We start from the raw sequence: 20211 nt of genomic DNA on the forward strand, positions 1-20211 counted from the left end.
AGCTTCTCTTCTCCAGGCTGAACAGCCCCAACTTCCTCAGCCTGTCTTCATACGGGAGGTGCTCCAGCCCCGTGATCAGCCCCGTGGCCCTCCTCTGGACTTGCTCCAACAGATCCATGTCCTTCTTATGTTGAGAACACCAGAACTGCACACGGTACTGTAAGTGGGGTCTCATGAGAGCAGAGTAGAAGTCCAGGATCACCTCCTTCAGACATTCTGGTCACGCTGCTTTTGATGCAGCCCAGGATACGTTTGGCTTTCTGGGCTGCGAGTGCACACTGAAGCCGGCTCATGTTCAGTTTCTCATCGACCAACAGTCCCAAGTCCTTCTCCGCAGGGCTGCTCTGAATCACTTCTCCACCCAACCTGTAGCTGTGCCTGGGATTGCCCTGACCGAGGTGTAGGACCCTGCACTTGGCCTTGTTGGACTTCATGAGGTTGGCATTGGCCCACCTCTCAAGCAAGTCAAGGTCCCTCTGGAGGGAAGGGACGCCATTCAGAGGAACCTTGACACGCTTGAGGGGTGGGCCAATGCCAACCTTATGAAGTCATGGGTTGTCTTCATCTACTATTCAGCAATCTATTCTGCATTGCATTTTACAGTTGCAAATCTGTAACACTTCCCTTTAAAGTTGCACAGTATCTGATTCTGAAATATTTGTGGGATTTTATTCCTCATTCTGTGTTTCTTTCTCCACTTTCCTTTGGAGTGCCAAGTGTAGATCAATCTATAAATAATGTGGCTGGACCTTAGCAGCATGAGTGCCTGTGCTGCTTTCAAGGATGAGCCAGTTTGCAGACCTGACAGTCCCAGCCTGTGTATATAACAATTAGTTGGGATTCTGAAATGCAATTTATTAGTACAAGAAGCCCCTGTGAGATCTGAAGCACACTGGAACTGCTGACCTGCCTGCACAAAAAGATCTTGGGCTTTCTACAGGCAAGGTTCACAGAACATCTTGGTAACAGTCTACCCCAAACTTTTAACTATTGGCTTAGGCTTGCCTTCCTCTACCCTCATGCACATTAACAGTCCAGGTAAAGTCTATGTAGATGGTGAATTTAGGCAATTCTGAGGCATTAGACTGAATGTCAGAAAATGTCTTATTTTGAGCATTGACCTGCTGCATGACTTCAAGTAGCATTATTCTCTTTCTATGCCTGTTTAATATTCTTTTGGCCACAAAAGGTATTTCTAGAGATGAAAAGACCTGTACCAGAAGTGCTATCTATCATCACTTAAGTAAAGCAAGCAGTTAAGTATCAGAAAAGCTTTAGATAAAAACATGAAAGAAATGTAAAATCACTTTTATGGGAGCCTTGATAATAACCTTGAATGTATTCCTTGTCCAAAATATGCATTTGATTTGCGCATCAATGAAAACTGAGACGGACACCACTGAATCATGTACTTCGAGTATAATGGAATTAATCCTTCGAGTAATTTTAATGCTACTACTTTTCAAAAACATTTTATCAAGACACAGTGGAAAAAAAACCAACAATGGGTCAGAAGAAGATGATAGTACCACAGTGGTGGTACTATCTCTTCTCAGCAGTAATCAGTGGTGGGATGTTTACTGGCATGAGGATGGGCAGAGGTTCTTTCACCATCCTTCATTGCCCAGGACAGGACTGCAGTCAGTTTTGCACAATGAACAGTCTGTGAGGGCCATAAGCACAGACATAAGTGTTACCAAAGGGGAACCGGTTCATCTCATGCATTTGTCTCTTGGTTGTTTTTTTGGGTTGGGTTTTGGTTTTTTTTCCTGACCCTGGCATATCAAATGTTGTTAGGCATGTTACCCAAACACAGGCAAATTGTGAACCATTATTACACTATGTCACCGAACAATGACTGTGTTGAATTAACTTAGACATTAAGAAGTTCTTCCCTGTGAGGGTGGTGAGGCCCTGGCACTGGTTGCCCAGAGAAGCTGTGGCTGCCCCATCCCTGGCAGCGCTCAAGGCCAGGTTGGACGGGGCTTGGAGCAACCTGGTCTAGTGGAAGGTGTCCCTGTCCGTGGCAGGGGGTTGGAACTGGATGAGCTTTGAGGACCCTTCCAGCTCAAACCAGTCTGTGATTCTATAATTTAATTAGCACAGTTCAAGTATGAAGCCCTCCCCCCCGCTAACTATTCTTTTGTCCCATAAGCCAGCAAATGTCTCTGCTTAGCAAAAGCACTTCTAGCTGCAGAGCATGATTCTATGGAGTGAAATAAATGGGGGGAAGAAATCTGTAATAAAAATGTCATGTGTATTTTAGCTGACTTTGTTAGTTGGACTTCTGGAACAGACTACACTGATGTCATCTTTTGATTCTGGAATTCAAAGTAAAACTACAGTATCAAGGAAAAACAGAACTCAATTACTGCTCTTCAATTACTCACCAGAACATTACTAGTGCTTTCAATGGCAAATAAAAATGAACTTCTGTTAATTTCCTTTGCAGTTAAGCTAATTAAACATTTTTATTTCTCTAGGAATATACTGTAAATAAAAAAAAGTAATTTTCATATCCATGTCTAATCTTGTCTTGGAATTGTATCTCTGCCAACTGTTCAACATTTTTTTTTTTACCTAAAGATTTTCCCTACACATGGGTAAGCAAGCACACAAAAGACGTAAATAAAAATAGTCTAGTTTTTTAGTTGCAGGTGTATGTCCATAGAAGACCTTTCATTATTTATACCACATTAAGCTCTTGATTCTTTTTCTGTGTGTTTTTCTTTGATGGTATCCCATGTCTCTTCTGTTTTAGAACTGGTGCTGTGTCCCCAGGTACAGGACTCCTCACAGCCTTCTGATCCCCATGATGAGTGACACAGGCTGCGCATCACCTCGTTGATGCTGTGTCACTCAGACCAGCTTGTTAGCACAGGAGCATAAGGAAGGGAGTGTACTTTCACAAATGTAATTACTTTTATAAAATACATCAGTATTTATTTTCCAGCCATTAACAGTTTCTTCTTAGATAAAAAGTGTTTTATTATGCTTGCTTTTCTTGTTTATTGGGACCCATGAACTTTATTTTTCTCACTCATTTCTGGATGTTTAGCATTGTCATTTTATGAGAAAGAGTAAGTGAATGTGACACATCAATGAAAAATGCTGCAGGATGAATTCAGTTCTTGCTTCTTGCACTGGTGAGGATCAGCAGTGGTACAGCTGTACCACAGCCACTTGGGTGTGCTCAGTATAAAGTCATTGGATTGTGGAGAAGTGAACTTTTTTTGCAGCTCATTTGGCAGAGTGTGACAAAAGGGAGCACAGTAACAAAACAAATAAAAAAGTGACAGCCATGCTTTAAGCATCTATAAATGTTGTAATTATACCCAAATTCTATTTAAATTTTATTATTAAAGTTTTTAATGCATTTATTGAAGTCTAGGAGGTGGGAATATATTTTTTGTTTTCTTCATACTCTTTTCACAACGTACAGGTGTGTTTACAGGCACAATTTGTACAGTTAAATCCTTTTTTCTTTTTTTTCCTTGTCTTTTTTCTTTCAATTTTCCCTCTTTTTTTCCCTCTTTTCTCATTTTCCTCTTTTCCCTTTGTTTTCTTATTTTCTCATTTTTTTTAATCTTTTTTCCCTTTTTTATCTTTTCACTTTTAAATTTATTCCTCTTTTCCCTCTCTCTTTCCTCCCCTTCCTTACTCTCCCCCATCACCACCCCCTTCTTTTTTCCCTCTTTTTTCTCTTTATGTCTTTTTTCCTTTTTTCTCTTTTTGGGGTCTCTTTTTCTCTTTCCATTTTTTCTTTTTTTTCTGGGGGGCCTTCTGCCTTCCCAGTGCTCTTTCCAGGCCTTAGGGAGTTGTGAGTGAGACAAGTGCCATGACTGAACTGATGGACTTGCCAGTGGAGGGGAACTCCCTGATAAGAGCTGTCTACCAAAGACGCCTCCGCCTCACCAGGCTGCTATTAGAGGGTGGTGCCTACATCAATGAGAGCAACGACAGAGGAGAAACCCCGCTCATGATTGCCTGTAAGACAAAACATGTGGACACGCAGAGTGTCAGCAAGGCAAGGATGGTTAAATATCTGCTGGAAAACAAGGCCGATCCGAACATACAGGATAAGTCTGGGAAGACAGCCTTGATGCACGCTTGTTTGGAAAGAGCAGGCCCTGAAGTGGTGTCTCTGCTACTGAAAAGTGGGGCTGACCCCAGCCTGCAAGATCACTCCAACTGCTCTGCGCTTGTGTACGCGATAAATTCTGAAGACAAAGAGACCCTGCAAGTTCTTCTTAATGCCTGCAGGGCGCAAGGAAAAGAAGTCATCATCATCACAATGGACAAGTCCGCATCAGGAAGGCAGAAAACGAAGCAGTACGTAAACATGCCTCCTGCACACCTTGAGGAATGCCATTCCCCAACTGCCTGCATTTCCCCATCAGAAATAGAACTGAAAACGTCCCCATCCTTGCTTTCAAGTTCAAATGAAACTGAAAAGGCATTCTTCAGCTTTAAAGAGCTGGATCATCCACGAAGTGTGGATAACTCATCTCAGACAGTTTCACTGATGAGAAAATCCAGCTTGATAAAAGCCAGGTCCAAGCTGGCACAAATGCAGCGGCTGCAGTCTGAGCCTTGGATAAAGAGCTCTCCGTCACTGTTCCACCAGAAAAAAATCACCTCTTTACATGAAGAAGTTCAGGATATTACCCCAGAAGAGCTCTCTTCTAAAACCAATGGCCTTGCTGCATCAAACACATTCATCATCAGGCACCAAAGTATTGACATAAAAGACACTCCTCATTTATTGAAAACCTTTGATCAAAGTGGACCAAGGAAATTGTTATATGACAAGATAAACTCTCAGATTCCTTGTGTGGAAAAGAAACATAACCCCAGTGGGATTCCTGTGGGTAAGGATGCCAGTTTGGGACAAATCAGCTTTATTTCAAACCTTAACAGTGTTATCCAGAAAAGAAACTTGGGAGCAAATCACTACAGCTCTGATTCCCAGTTAACTACTAGTATGAGGCCTGCTGCTGCAGAAAACACTAAGTCAGTGATAAGAAAGAAAAAGATCCTTTCTCCCTCTCACTCTTTGTTACGAAGTTCTAGAGAAGTACTGCAGAACATGCATCCTGTTACTCTGACCAGGAGAAATCAAGCTTTTCTAGAAAAACAGGGATCGGGAGCCTTACTGTTGGATCACACTGCTCAGGCAAGACCAGGTTTTCTTCCACCACTGAATGTGAGTCCTCACCTCCCAGTTCCAGATAATACTTTGATAAACAGGGTTTCTGGGATGATTTCTTGTGAACAAAAGCATTTAGTTCCAGCGGCACCTGCTTTTCCTAGGAAGACCAAGAACATGAAAATACTCCTAAGGAGGCAGTCATTACAGACTGAGCAGATCAAGCAGTTAGTGAATTATTAACAGGCAGATTAAAGGGTTAAAAATTCTTTACGATATGTACATAGTCACTGCACTACCTGATTGTAATGGTACGCATCACAGAAAGCAGGTCTGTGATGTAAAGCTTTCTGCCTTGGAGTGAGTTAAATAGCCCAGAGTCTACATGAAAAAATACACTCAACTGATGATACTGCTCTCTGCAAACTGAGGAGTATCTATTACACTGTTTTCATAATGTTTTCAACTTCAGCACTGAAATCTCACCTGTGACAGGCTGAACCTGCTATGTGTTGTAGTAGGCACTGCCATTCTCATTTTAGGTTGGAAATACTGTCCCTCCTGTTCCCCCAAATTCATACTCTTTCCGCACCCCGCAAGGTGGCATACATGGGGTTTGGGAACCTGAAACACCAGACTGTGATGCTGGAGACCAGACTGATGCTGTCCAAGCTGTGTGGTATCCAGAAATCCCAGGCACAACCAGTGTGCACCAAGCATGGGCAGCGGCTAGCAGATATATGCAGCATCTTCTCTTTTCAGTGGCTTTGCTGCACATCAACAAACACTTGTCAATGAAATTCGTGTTGCAGAGCTGTGTTGCACGCAGAGCTGTGCTCTGGGAATTCCAGCTACAGCTCAGTTCAGCACACAATGCTTGGGGGCCAAGTCAAGAAGCCAGCACAGTGAGCCACAAGTCCTGAATCAGCATCTGGTGTGAAATGACCAAACCCTGCTTGCACTGTTAATCAGTCATGCCAATCAACTTGGGCTTCTTAAGCTGTTGGAGTTCCGGGATCTGCTCATTTAAAAAGAGGAAGGCTGGGGGAGGCAGAGGCTGTATCTAAACAAGAGTCCACCACTTTCTATAGTTCTAGACTCCCCCCAGAAAAGATATTTACACATCATGCAGGAGCTCTTTTTCACCAGTCAGAGGCATGGGTTTCTTTCCAAAATAGGATACAACTAGTCAGACACATCCAGATATTGTCTTTGTCAGCAAGGATACTTCACACACATCTGGGAGTGAGGAAGAGCACTGTTCTCCTGCTGAGACAGACCCAAAAGAAAAATCCAACACCTGGGAGATGGAAGTCCTCATTTTGCCTAACTTGAAGCAGAGACATGAGTTTCTTAGAGATGACAAACACTCCTTTGCCTCAAAGCTGTTGCATTTATATTGTCTATCTAAACATAGAAAAATCTGGTTTTCCTCCCCACTTACTGTTCTGTGATTCCAAACACCTCTGTGCATACACCACATCTTGTCTTTGTGCATATTCGATGGACGTTTGATTTATGGTATTGCATTTAGCATTTTTTAACCCATCTTCTAAAGACTTGAGAAATACTGTATGTGTTCTGTTGTGTCACAGTTTAAAGAAAATAACTATTGAAATTGTGTCTAATGGGAATTTCTGTATACTGAAATGCTTTTTTTTCTGAAAACACACACTGGGTGCCACCTGCCTTCTTGCAGCTTCAGTCAAAATTCACGCAGTCCGGCACTGCCTAACAAATAACTGTAATGTTATTTAACTCTGCCTCAGTGTAAGACAATTTCAAGTGGATGAGAAACAGTCTCTGTAAAACCCTTTTTATGTAAAAACGTAAGTATCCAAAAGTTCATAATATGTGTATTTTGAAGAAAGAAACATTTGACATCTGGAATGTAAAGTATGATTTACATCTTTACACAATAGAGTTGTGTATCAAGTGTGTTCACTATGTTTAAAAAACAAACTGCTGAGTTTGCACACTGAAGATCCAAAAATAAGTCTTAAAACGTACATTTTAAGATATTCTAAAACGCATTTTAAAATATTTAATTTAAAAATATTTCCCAGCCACATATTTTCAGCTTCAAGCATTACTGGCACTGCAAGGCCTTTGAGGAGATCACGTTTGGTAAGGATACATCTGAAGAAAACTCAAGTATTCAAAAAGTACATTTTAAGAGTTGTTCCGTGCTGGTGGGAATATGGTGAAGGTGATGGAACATTTGGTTCCACTCAGGTTCTGCCTCTTACTTCAGGAGACGTTGCTGGATCAGCATCTGCATATACCAGGCAGAAACAAGGACTATATAGAAATCTTTTTATGGCAGAGAAATGATGTGGAAGAACATATGTCAGTATTATATTAACTGGGTACATACTGGTCCCTGTAAACACCATGTACAGGCACAACAGACTTTTCAAATGTTTTCATGCTATTATAAAAAGAAAGGGAAATTTGTGATCTGTTCACCTCATAATGAAGTTAAATATTTGAAGTTAAAGATGTATCTTTAAAAAAAACCAAATTCTTTTTTTTAGGGAAAAAAAAAATCATCTCACAGATCAAATGTTATTGGTGTCTTTGCTGGAGGTATAAAGCCAAATATCTGCTGTATTGATTACACAGGATCTGCTCCCTCAACTGAAACGGCATTTTTCTTGCAAAATGCTCAGAAAATGGGGGAAAATGCAAATGTCTTGAAGAAGTGAAGCTCTTCTGTGGTGTTGCCAATATTCTATGCTTCATTTTGATGCAGAAATAATGTGAAAGTTTAATGTTACTGTTTATTGTTGCATTTCCTTCAAAGGAAAAACAATTCACTTTTGCTCTCTTGATGTTGTTACGATGCACAAATAAAAGTTTTTTCCCCATTCAGGGGGCATGCAAATAGATACATCCATTTATACACTACTTAGGAGACACTGAGTCACTACCAAACATACTGGCTCCTAAGTGTTTCTCAGGCTGTCTCTATACAAGAAAACTGAAACAGTTGGTAAGACTTGTTCCAACATGGCTAAATTTGTACAAAGTATTGTGTGAGAGAGGCTCTTTCCCTCTCTCAGAGGCTGACTGTGCTTCCACTTCAGTGGAGATGATGTCTGAATTTGTAATCCTTGTCATTTTCCAGTTGTCTGAGCAAAGAATCATAGAATCAACTAGGTTGGAAAAGGCCTTCAAGATCATCAAGTCCAATCGTTCCCCAGCACTGCCATGGCCACCACTAACCCATGTCACCGAGGGCCCCGTCTACACAGTTTTTGAACACTTCCAGGGACAGTGATTCCACCACTGCCCTGGGCAGCCTGTTCCAATGCCTGAACACCCTTTCGGGGAAGAAATTGTTCCTAATATCCAGTCTAAACCTCCCCTGGTGCAGCTTGAGGCTATTTCCTCTTGTCCTATCCCTTGTTCCTCGGAAGAAGAGGCCAGCCACCTCTTGGCTCCATCTTCCTTTCAGGTAGTTGTACAGAGCGATAAGGTCCAATCTGAGCCTTCTCTTCTCCAGACTAAACATCCCCAGTTCCCTCAGCTGCTCCTTATGAGACTTGTGCTCTAGTGGGAAGCAAGACCTGAATTTCTAATGTTAAATACCTCCCTGAAACTTTTAAGTTTACAAACAACAAAAGCAGGTGTTCTTTATGCGTCTTGGTAAAAAAAAGTCACAAGCTGAAACCTTTTCTCTTCAGAGGTGCTCTTAAGAACCTGGGCTAGTTCTCACACCTTACAGTGAAAAATTAGTGTTAGTCATCTACTCTATCTCATAGACAGATTAATGCCATAAAACCCTTAAACAGTTAAGAACTATATAAAACAGTAGTGATATGTCTGTGAGAAAGCACTCTTGCCAACCCAGGTTACAGCTTTCAGTAAAACACATCACTGATGAGAAGACTGATTTGGAATCAAAGTTTAAAAAGGTGAAAAACATTAGGGTTTTTTTTTACTTTTGGTTTTAATTTTCTCCACAAAATGCTGTGTGAAACCGTATGTCCTGGGCTGGCTTAAACCATGACACCATACAATGAAAGTAACTGCTACACAAGCAGTGGTGGCCTCATAAAAGGCAGTGACCATCTGAAAAACCTTCGTATTCTGGTTTAAGAACTGTAAGGACAGCAAGACACTACACAAGAATGATGTAAAAAAGCAGTTTTCAGAGTTTAAGTAACAGTTTCAATCTAGCCCTCCCTGCACTTTTTGTCTGTTTACCTTAAGGAGAAAGGCATTTGGAGTTGCTTTGTTTTGATTTTTGTCTTTGACAATTATGCAGTGCTTCCAAAAGAATACTGCCATATTTTGATGCAGCTACACAAGAAGAATAGTAACTAAAACAGTCACTAAATCCCTCTTTTTTCCCTCCATCATGAATCCTTGTTAAGACCTTCATCTTTCTGCATCTGTTATACAGTACAACTATTTAATTTTTCAACTAAAAGTAGGTATTTAAACATGAATGGATTCTTACATTAGTAAACCGTTATTCCACTGGCTGGCTATTTGGTTCATATCACAAGAGCATGGATTGTTACAGAAAGGCCAACATTAGTCACAAGTATTAGTCACATCCTTATAAGGACATTCACACTGTATTACTATTCTTCTTCTAATTAATGTTGAAATCCAGAATTAGAGGGAGGAATGCCTGTTGTAAAATATTTCCCAGCCACACATTTTCAGCTGGCACTGTAATACCTTCAAGGAGACCAGGTTTGGCAAGGGTAAATCTTAAGAAATCAGTTCCACTTTGTTTTTTTCAGAGTGAAAATTCCAATTCTAGCGACTAATTGTTCTGATAAAATACCCAGCTATTAATCCTTTTCAAAAGAGGTCTGATACTCCTTTACATGACTTAAACCTTATTTTAAAATATATATACATATGCAAAATATATGTTCCCCAAAGGACACCTATTACCGGAGTCACCTCTCTTTGGCCAACTGTGTATGTTGAAAATGGCACAGACCTCATAGGAACATCCTTGGCTTTGTCATTTTACAGAACTAAAACAAGCTTCCTTCTTTTTGCTGGCACAGAATGGGCAACAGAACCTGAGGTCTTCAGTTAGGTACTGAGGCTCCCTGGCAACAGCAGCCATCATGTTGCACAAATTCTTTACTTAAATTCCTTGCAAGCATCCGTTAAAGCTCAACAAAGATGAAAGTAAGCTTGTAGTAACCAAACAGAATTACAGAATTACTTAGATCTCCTTCTGAGTCTGAATTAATCCTCTACGGCAGTAGGTACTATGTAAATGGTGAAATTTGTCATTATATCATAAAAAAAATAACCTCTAGAGGTCTTGTCCAGCCTCCAGGTCAAAGCACGGCTCACCTCAGCCACGCTGCGCATCTGAACTGGGGTTCAGGAAGCCAATGTACCAACAGCCCAACCCCTAAGGCAGCGCCAGAGGACTGAGAGTTACCAGCATGAAGTCAAAACCACTTACTTTAAACTTAAGCATAAAGATGGCACTTCCTGTGCTAGCACTGCATTGCAGATCTAATTCAGAGGTTGTGTCCCAAGCAAAAAAAAAAAAGTGAATTTATGTTCAGCCACTTAAAAACCATGCTAAGACCTTAAGATTCCCAAATTCCTGAAATCCAGGCATGGGCGCACAGTGATGAACTCTAATTAATTCCCGTATGTTTTTCCTGAAGGCATCAGTGGTTTTGAACACTTCCATAAGCTGCCCCCGATGGCGTGAGTTACAGTCTTCTCTTCCAAAAGCCAGCCCATTTTAAAATACAAACCTGACTTCAACATACATTTTAAAAACACAGTAACAAGAACACCTTTTTAAAACACATTTTAATTCTGCTTGGACATATCCCCACTGAGACTACGAATCTGCATTATGCAGTACTTTTTTTCCTGCTACAGCAACGCAAGGACTCAAAATTGGTCAGCAAAAGCAGCAGCTTTTTTTTTTTTTCTTTTCAGGATCACTGAAAAATTGAAGGGAGCCAAGCCATAAGGATATAAAAAACAACATAAAACTGCCCCAAAAACTTAGATGTTCAAAATTCAGAAGATGATAGGGTATGATACTTCGAATTACACTGGAAACACAATCAAAACCAATGCTGCTTTCTTTGAGGTTTTAATGAATAAGCTCTGCTGTGGCAGTCTGAGACGTTACCCCCAGCTGCTTATTGCACCCATTTGCCGGAGTTAACTGCTCCTGAGTAAGGAACAGAGACGTTAACACCTCATCTAGAGTAATTGAGGTGTGGAGTGAGTATTTCCTCAGGGTCACCATACAATAATTACAGTAATTTGCAGCAGACATATCAGAAGTAATCGTAGCTAGAAGAAAGTACTAACATGCTACTTCACTGCAAACACAGGAGTGAGAACATTATCAAATTGCAATGACATTAAAAATGGAGTGTATCATGATGAGCTACAAAATAACCCCTTTGGGAACTGCATAGTTTTGTAATTAACACAGTCCTGATTCTTGCCCTCCCCCATAAAAGTAGAAACAGGCTTTAGTAGAGACTGAGAGTCCCAAAAACTTTGGCTTACATGAAAGCAGTTAGCAGCAAATCACCTTGGTCCACAAGTACAAGCTGGGGCCATTCTCCACTTTATATGCTTGCAGAGAAGAAGTGCTAGAACATTCAGGTAATATGACTAGCCTTTACTAGGTAAATAAGATAAAAATCGCCCCTGGATAAATGAGAGGGGACATGCAGATGATGAGTAAGGAACTATTAAGAAGGCACTAAATTTCTATTTGAGAAGCCTTTCAGTAAGGTGTTATACAAAAACTCCAATATCCTCAGCTGTGTTCTTTTAGTAAGGAAAACACACTTTGACCAACAAATCTTCACGTTTAAAGAGGCAAAGTATTAGCCTTCCCTATTTACTGCTTCCCTATTTACTATTCTACTATGGCTTTTCTGAATTCAGAATTTTGTGGCTCTAAAATGTCATAATAAATCCTACTTTTATCGAAGTTTTCTCGGATGTAAAGCAAATCTTCTACAAAATACACATCTTCTTTTCCTGTCCAAACAGTGAGACTGTACCTATATTAAAAAACAACAAAGGGAAAAAAACAGAGAGAAAAACGAATATATTATCCTAACATAAAGCATCTAAGTCAGAATCATTGCACAAAACAATTCAAGAACTGAAGGAATTAAAAGAACTGAAAGATAAACTAAAAGAAAAAAAAATATTTTCAATGTAATTGGGATATGTATCATAGAATCCCAGACTGGTTTGGGCTGGAAGGGACCTTAAAGCTCACCCAGTTCCAATCCCCCGCCAGGGGCAGGGACACCTTCCACCAGACCAGGTTGCTCCAAGCCCTGTCCAGCCTGGCCTTGAACACTGTCAGGGATGGGGCAGCCACAGCTTCTCTGGGCAATGTATGTACACATAACTGAGCTGTATTTATATAAACAAATCTATGCCTTTATAATAAAGACATCTGAAAACAAAGGCCCTCAAACTTACCTATCCGACTGCTGGATTAACCAGCACAGCTCAGATACTGACTCTCGTACCAGTGCTGCTCTTACAGGGAAAGTTACAGGCTGGAGAAGTGTGTTGCATATCTGAGCCATTTCCTTCACCATCATCCAGTCATAGCCTGCAGTAAACACCATGTGATTAAAAAGAATTCTTCACAAATACAGTCTGTATCAAAATAAAGACACAAAATGGTTTGGTTGTAAGACATAACAAAAGCAAACAAGGGTTTTGTGAAAAATCACATCATTCTAAAATGAAATGGCTCAATGATTATGAATAAGAACTGTCATTGTCTCAGTGAAGAACATCAGTACTGAAGTGGAAAACTAAACTTATTTTGAAAATCTCAATTTCCAGAATATACAATGTATAGAATGTGACACCTGTTATAAGGTATAATCTTATCATCTTTTATAAGATGGCATATAGCTTATTTTGAATCAATTAAGAAATTAATTTGGAGAAAACAGACTATGCAGTGTCAGCATTAAATTTTCTATCTTTACCTTTATTGTGCTTGTCAGGGTGCCAGCCAGTTGTCCACCCTAGTGATAAGGTCACATTTGGGAAAAATGAGGTGACAGTGGCGATGAACCCTTTTGCATCCACTACAGAGCTACTGCCATTAGGTCCCGGTAGGATGTCTGCATTGATCCAAATGGGTCGCCTCAAGTGGTGCTTCATGTGTTCAAGAAGCTCCAAGGAAGGCCGTACGGCTTCTAGGCTGTACCAGTAACACATGAGTGAGATGAGACACTTCACTTGGACTGAAGATGGGAAATGTACAGTATATACACAAGATAGATATTTCAATGAAGCTGTACCTGTCAGCCTGAGGACCCTTTCTACCATCAGGTGACTATTACTGCTGGTAAACAGTACTGGAAGTTTCTCATCTCCCTGCCTCCCAGTACGAACTCTTACCTCATGGCTCTTCTAACTTGTAACTTGTTAAGACTTGGATGATATTGAATGCTTGCAAAGGATTTTAATCCAGGAAGCCACTGGATTTGTTCAGATTAGACTACTGGGCTGAAGATAGCATTCATAGTATTACGTGAAGTTAGCCACAAACTAGTAATTGTGGCTTTCTAATCCGAAAAATTAGAAATAAATGAATTTAAATATATTTATTCTATTTATTCTCTATATATCACTGACGTTTATATGCTATTCAAAGGGTAAAAGTAATCTTTCCCAACCCTAATAGCACTTTCAGTGTTAAAGCTTTTATCACTATTTCAAATCCAGCCAACAGACTGAAAGTTACCTTCACATCTGCACAAGTTGATGCACCTATACTAGGAGAATAAAAAGTCAAAACCTGAACATTTTCAGATAATTTTAGCAGAGTGAAAGGGCACCCATATGAACATTTTGTCCGTGGCAGGGCTTGTTCCCACAGCTCAAAAGCCTGGCATAATAGTGGCAGCATGAAGAAGTCTGTCCGTTAGCTGTTCATCCTACAGGTAGTTACTAAGTATGAGATGTAGTCACTTGAGCAACCAATGCAGCACCACTTGTAAGCATTTAATAAGATAACTTAAGTCACCTATTCTCACTCTTCTCTCAAATCATAAGAAAAAGCATAACTACAGGGCAAACAATAACCTTTCTCTATCCTACTAAAACTTTTGAAACCAGCAATATTCTAGAAGGAAAGGAAATGTGGGAAAACGGGGAAAGGGTATGAATGCAAATAAAATATGTATTTTTCTCTCACAGCAAATTAATTAATGCTCTATATAACATTCAGGAATTTAAAATCATTATGACCAGAGTTGTGATTTCCTTACTAACAGCAATGACCCATGTTTTCTCCGAGAGCTGTGCAAACTCTGAATGAGCCATGTTCCAGCTTTTTCCTCAAAATCTTGCAGACCTGACAGAGAGCTGAGCCAATGCAAAGTTCTTCATGTTGCTCTGCAGACTTAGTTTCCCAGTTCCACATCCTAAACTGGTCCCCCTGGGTGTCACAGGAGCACCAGGAAAACGAAGGGGATGAGAAGGCACTGTTAAGAGTGCCTATTTGAACAACACAGATGATGGTTAACTGCTTCCCTATCTTCCCAGTTACAAAGAAATGCCAAAGAACATCACTCATTTGGCTACAACTGCATTGTGTACTTATATTTTTTATATGCTTTTATGTAACTAGACTTTTATAATGCAACATAATTTTAAAAGCTCTTTTAAAATCACTGCACTCGGCTGGAAATTCCTTGTGAAAAGAAGTAGGTAATTTTAAAATCAATTCAAACAATAATTAAAAAGAACACCCCGCTCCAAAAACCCAACAAAAACCAACCAAACCGTAACAAATACCCCCAAACAAACGTCTGCTTCTCTTCTCCTTTCCCTTCTCTGTCCTGGCAGACATCTACAGACTCTGTAACAATAAAAGGATTTAATCTGTCCACATCTTTTCATTTTCATGAACTTTTACGTGAAAACTGTGATTGCGTTACAGAGAACAACAGGTACAAATCACATTTTACAACTGTCTAGCATTTTGTTTTGCATTTCTATAGCATACTTAGGTACTGATGAAGCTTTTTTTAACGTGGAGGTGGATTCTCCATCTGCTGCAAAAATAGATGTTGTACATGCAAATTCAGACAAAGCTAAAGTCAGGGCTTGCAAAGGTGTATGTCTGAAAATCTCAACTCACTTTGAACCCCACTGCTAGCTTTTCAAGGAAATCTATGGGGTTTTCATGTGTATTTTCCGTTACACGCAATGGAACAGCTAATGGTTAAAATTCTAAATGAACCCCTGAAAATTTTAATTCATAAGTTAGGCCAAAGAAACTGAATTTACTTCAATATACATGCACCCTACCACACAAAAAGCAAGAACAATTTTCTGTATTACAAACCATGCAGAAGAAATCTAATACCACATTGTTGTGTGTTACAAGATCAGATATTCAAAGGAGCATACCTAATTCTGGAACTGAGACTATCAGTATTGGAGTTAATCAGAAAACAGAATTCCTCTCCTTTGGGAAGGGAAAAATAAACAGCTCTGGGAAAATACAGATATTTATGCTACTACGGGATGATGTTTCTAAATTACAGTAAACTTCAGCACATTTCAGATATGGCTTTTCAGCAAGCTTTTCAGAAGCTCCTTGAAAAAGCTTGACTTTTGATTGCGCTTCCATGGCAGAGAACACCACCAAGAAAGCAGGAGAAGAGACTTGTGTGCTGCCAAGCAGAGATGCCATCTCAGCCCCATTTGCAGCCTGGGAGACACTGCTGGGCTTCCCAGCTGGAAGGCTGTCTTTCCCAGTCTCTTTCCACAAGCAGAAAACTTTCCACAAGCTTTCCAGATAGGTACCATCATTTCAGTTTTCCTGATGGGAAAACTCTGCTCATTAGCAACTCAGTAACTAATTCACCGAATATGAAATAATTATTTATAGCTCAAAACATTTCTAAAGCTTTTATTTCTGTGATGCATTTAGTAATTCTAACTCTGTTTGCTCATTTTCTGTTCAGGAAAAAATGCATTACACTAAATTGCACTATAAGAAAAACTTTGGTCTACCATCGCCAAAAAGATAGTTAGCTCTGCTTGTAAAACTTTTATTAGCAAGAACACAAACAATATAAAAATCTTTTTCTCCTTTATATACCTCTTAAAATCCAGCTTGATGCCTTTATCCGTGTTGACAATCTCTTTCAGCCACTCCTGCAACGTGTTGTCACTATCTGTTTCAGGTGGATGAGCCATGATAGGGTCTCCATTTCCCTCCTGGCCACCACGAAGAACAACATCTGCTTCTACCATGTGCACATCACCTGTTGATATAAAAAATGAATGATCTAACAGAGGCAGAAACAGTAATTCCAACTTCTGCTTCAGAGTAACAACCAATTACAGGGCAAGTCTTTCTACACTGGTCTGTGTACATAACTCCACGAAGGCCATCCAGTAAAAGCTGCTGTCTGTGAAGCTAGAGAGACATTTCTCGACGTACTTTAGTCACTAAACTCTTTAGAAGTCGAGACATATGTGAAAAATTATTTTTGTAGATACATTTGGCCAAGTAATCACTTTTTTTTCCCCCAGAGGAACAGCAAAATGAATATCCAAAATGTGAATCCACTCTTCCTAAATTTCAAATCTTTTCCTCTTAAAACAGGGTTCCAGTGAAAAGGTGACCAGAAGTTTTTAACACTTCCCTCACTTCATTCTCAAAATTGACCATCTCAGCCAAAACTTCTTAAAAAGGGTCAGCCAGGAAGCAGCACCTACCAGGAAAATGGTAACTGAAACACAAGGGAGTGTAAATCTTAGGAATATTGCAAGCTCTTGAAAATGGCTTTATGTAAGTTTCTGAGAGTCTGGGTAGTGCCACTGGCTTTGTAGCAAATTCAATATATACAGTTACTTAGAGTGAAATAATAATAAAAAGACAATTAAACAGTCAATAGAAAGCAAGTTATGTATAAAATTACATAAATAACTTACATATTTCCCCAATAATCACACAGATTAAATTAAAATTCACTGAATTAAACTGCTTACATGAAACCTGAAATACGTTATAATAATCTCAAACAAAATGGGGGAGGAAAAGCAGTAATAAAAGTGTCCTGTTTGAACAACAGTGTGTTATAACATTACACAATTTCAAACCATCCTAAAAAGCCCTAGAAGAAGATCCATCCACACAGGGTCAAAACTACCTGGGAACCACAGCTTGGTTTGGAGCACTCAGCTGTGCATAGGTATGAATTAAACAGTATCCTGACCCTGTGTATGAGACTGGCTTGTTGCACACTGGGTGAACAGGCCCACATCTAGGACAACAAGATGGGTGGACTTTCAATCTCCTGATTTACAACTTCTGTTTTCCAGAGCAGATCCACAGAGTGTCAGTGCGAGGGAAAGGGTGACCTACCACTGAGATGAGACTGGAAAGAACAGGGACAACACGGCCATTGCCACCCAGGCTGCAGTACTGGGGTGCTGTGGTCTAACCTCAGTATTAGAAAAAACAGCTCTACCCACAGATTTTGTATTTCCTTATGTAAAAATATAATCTGAACACTTGATAGATTGATATGAGCTCTTAGGCTGAAGTTCTTCCCTGTGAGGGTGGTGAGGCCCTGGCACAGGCTGCCCAGAGAAGCTGTGGCTGCCCCATCCCTGGCAGTGCTCAAGGCCAGGCTGGACGGGGCTTGGAGCAACCTGGTCTGGTGGAAAGTGTCCCTGCCCGTGGCAGGGGGTTGGAACTGGATGAGCTTTAAGGTCCCTTCCAGCCCAAACCAGTCTGTGATTCAATGAACACCCTGCATAAGCTTAGTTCAAGTGCGTGAAACCCTAAGTCTCCTCAGCCACGGCTCTCCTCGGCTTTGTTCAGGTGAAGGTCTGACCCGAGAGAGGGGCCGCAATCCTGCAAACCGCTAGTCTTCTCACAACTAACGGAGTCTGTCTGACGAAGCGCTCACCTCCAACCCCTGTCCCGCAACCCAAACGGGCACACAGCGACGCCGTGATGGACCTCGCAGCGCAGCCCAGCGCAGCGCAGAGCAGAGCAGGGCGGAGCTGCGCGGGGCACGGCAGCCAAGCCGGTTACACTTACTTCTCGCGGCCTCCCTGGCTCGGGCTTTGCTGTTGGCGGCGTGGAACCACCGGACGGCGGCAGCATCTCTGGCTTCGATGCGCTGCGACCTCAGAAAGTAATCCACCGCCTGTTCGCTCCAGGCACCTGCGGCACCGCCGAAAGCAGGAGAATCCCCTCGGCACCGCCGGGGGAGGAAAACACCGTCCTCTCAGTACCGCCGATCGGGCGGCCTGGCCCCGGCCCCAGCCTCCGCCGCGGGACTCCGAGCTGCGCAGCTCTTACCTTGCGCCTCGTCCGCCATGGCCCCGCCGGGCCCACTCTCCTCGGTGGGGGCAGCGCCGGGCGATGGCTGCGGGCCCGGAGAACGCTCCCGCAGGAAGCGGAACAGGGGAGCGGCGGAGCACAGCCCGGGCAGCGCCGTCTGGTGGAGAAAGGGCAAGGCTCCGCACAAGAGGGACGTGGAGCTGTCAGAGAGAGCCCAGAGGATGCCACGGAGATGCTGCGAGGGCTGGAGCAGCTCTGCTCTGGAGACAGGCTGAGAGAGCTGGGCTGCTTCAGCCTGGAGAAGAGAAGGCTTCTTAAGGGGAGACCTTAGAGCAGCTCCAGTGCCTAAAGGGGCTACAAGAAACCTGGAGAGGGGCTTTGGACAAGGGTCTGTAGGGACAGGACAAGGGGGAATGGCTTTAACCTGACAGAGGGGAGGTTGAGATGAGCTCTTAGGCAGAAGTTCTTCCCTGTGAGGGTGGTGAGGCCCTGGCACAGGTTGCCCAGAGAAGCTGTGGCTGCCCCATGTTCGGAAGAGACCTTAAAACTCTTCACACCCCCTGCCATGGGCATGGACAACTTGACTAGATTGGCCACAGCACTGCTGCCATGCCCGTGCTAGGAGACCTGCTCTGCTCCCGTGCCCTGGGGAATGCCCTTTTCCAGGGGGTGTGAAGGATCCTTTTACCTCAGCAAAGGATTGCTGGAGCCCTGCTACTGCTGCTGACGGCGCGGGCTCTTGCAGGGCGGGGGAGATTATGGTGGGCTGGTGGTCTTCTTCTTTCGGGGTCACTGGAAAGCTTCCTCTTTCGGGGTCACCGGCCAGGAGCTGAGAGGCTGTGGGTGCTGGCCTGGGCAGAGGCACCTGCTGCCGCCACATGCCCCAGCTCCTCCTGGGTCTGCTCCTGCCTTTCGGGGACAGGGGCAAAGGAGCGGTGGCCAGGACCCCTCAGCAGGGCAGCCTCAGATGTGCAGGGTTCCTCCTCCTGGTCAGAGTTGTCAGGGCTGCTGGGAGATTAGGGTCAGGAATCCCCAGCCTGGAACTGGTGGAGGTGGAACTGGTGCCAGGGTCACTGCTGGAGCTGGAGCTGGCCGCAGAGCTGTCATCAGTCCGCGTTACAGTGTTAGAGCACAGCAGCCTCTGGGCCTCCTCACTGCATCGGCACTCAGTGATTCCGAGGACACCATTGACCAGCAGTGCTGTGTGTTCCCAAAGGACAGGCTGCAGCATCTGCACAAGAATCTCCCACTGTGGACCGTAGACACGGGACACCTTCCACTAGACCATGTTGCCCAAAGCCCCGTCCAACCTGGCCGTGAGCACTGCCAGGGATGGGGCAGCCACAGCTTCTCTGGGCACCCTGTGCCAGGGCCTCACCACCCTCACAGGGAAGAACTTTTTCCTAAGTCCTCATCTGTATCCATCCTCATACATTTTCCTTGTTAGTGCTCAGAGCCACTTCCACAGCCATCACCCTCTTCTCCCCAGGCAGCCAGAGGTGAGGTGGAACTATGGGGAATTCTGCTACACCAACTACCCCCACTATATTTACAGTTTTCCTTGACAGTTTAACTCCTAACTTGCACTTGCTGTTTATTTAGAACACCAGTTTGTGCCCCTGTATCAATTAAAAATTCCAGACTCATTAGCTGTGGTCCCATGGGGTCTGTGTACAGGGTGGGACGTTGGCGGGTGTCACCTGTGGTTGCCTGAATCCCGAACCCCCATCTG

The 20211-nt window shown here is 42.5% G+C and overlaps 2 protein-coding genes across 3 annotated transcripts; one reads left to right on the forward strand and one right to left on the reverse strand.

Annotated features, from left to right (window-relative positions):
- Positions 1–2598: 2598 nt before the first annotated feature.
- Positions 2599–5392, forward strand: ANKRD34B (ankyrin repeat domain 34B). Its single transcript, XM_030470282.1, has one exon. It carries the CDS (start codon positions 3839–3841, stop codon positions 5390–5392), a length of 1554 nt encoding a protein of 517 aa, XP_030326142.1. The 5' UTR covers positions 2599–3838.
- A 2059-nt stretch (positions 5393–7451) lies between these two features.
- On the reverse strand, positions 7452–18639 carry FAM151B (family with sequence similarity 151 member B). 2 transcript variants are annotated; one of them, XM_030470296.1, is made up of 6 exons: positions 18498–18598; positions 18234–18359; positions 16278–16443; positions 13144–13361; positions 12620–12755; positions 7452–12186 (listed from the first exon to the last, which is right to left on the reverse strand). In XM_030470296.1, the coding sequence occupies exons 1-6, from the start codon at positions 18514–18516 to the stop codon at positions 12039–12041; spliced, it is 813 nt and encodes a 270-aa protein (XP_030326156.1). In that variant the 5' UTR covers positions 18517–18598; the 3' UTR covers positions 7452–12038. The 2 variants fall into 2 exon arrangements, 1 of the variants encoding a protein (XP_030326156.1); XR_003989190.1 differs by lacking the exon at positions 18234–18359 and having other exon boundaries at positions 13144–16443; positions 18498–18639.
- Positions 18640–20211: the final 1572 nt, after the last annotated feature.

This window comes from Strigops habroptila, chromosome Z (genome assembly GCF_004027225.2).
Source record: "Strigops habroptila isolate Jane chromosome Z, bStrHab1.2.pri, whole genome shotgun sequence".
Taxonomy (NCBI): Eukaryota; Metazoa; Chordata; class Aves; order Psittaciformes; family Psittacidae; genus Strigops; species Strigops habroptila.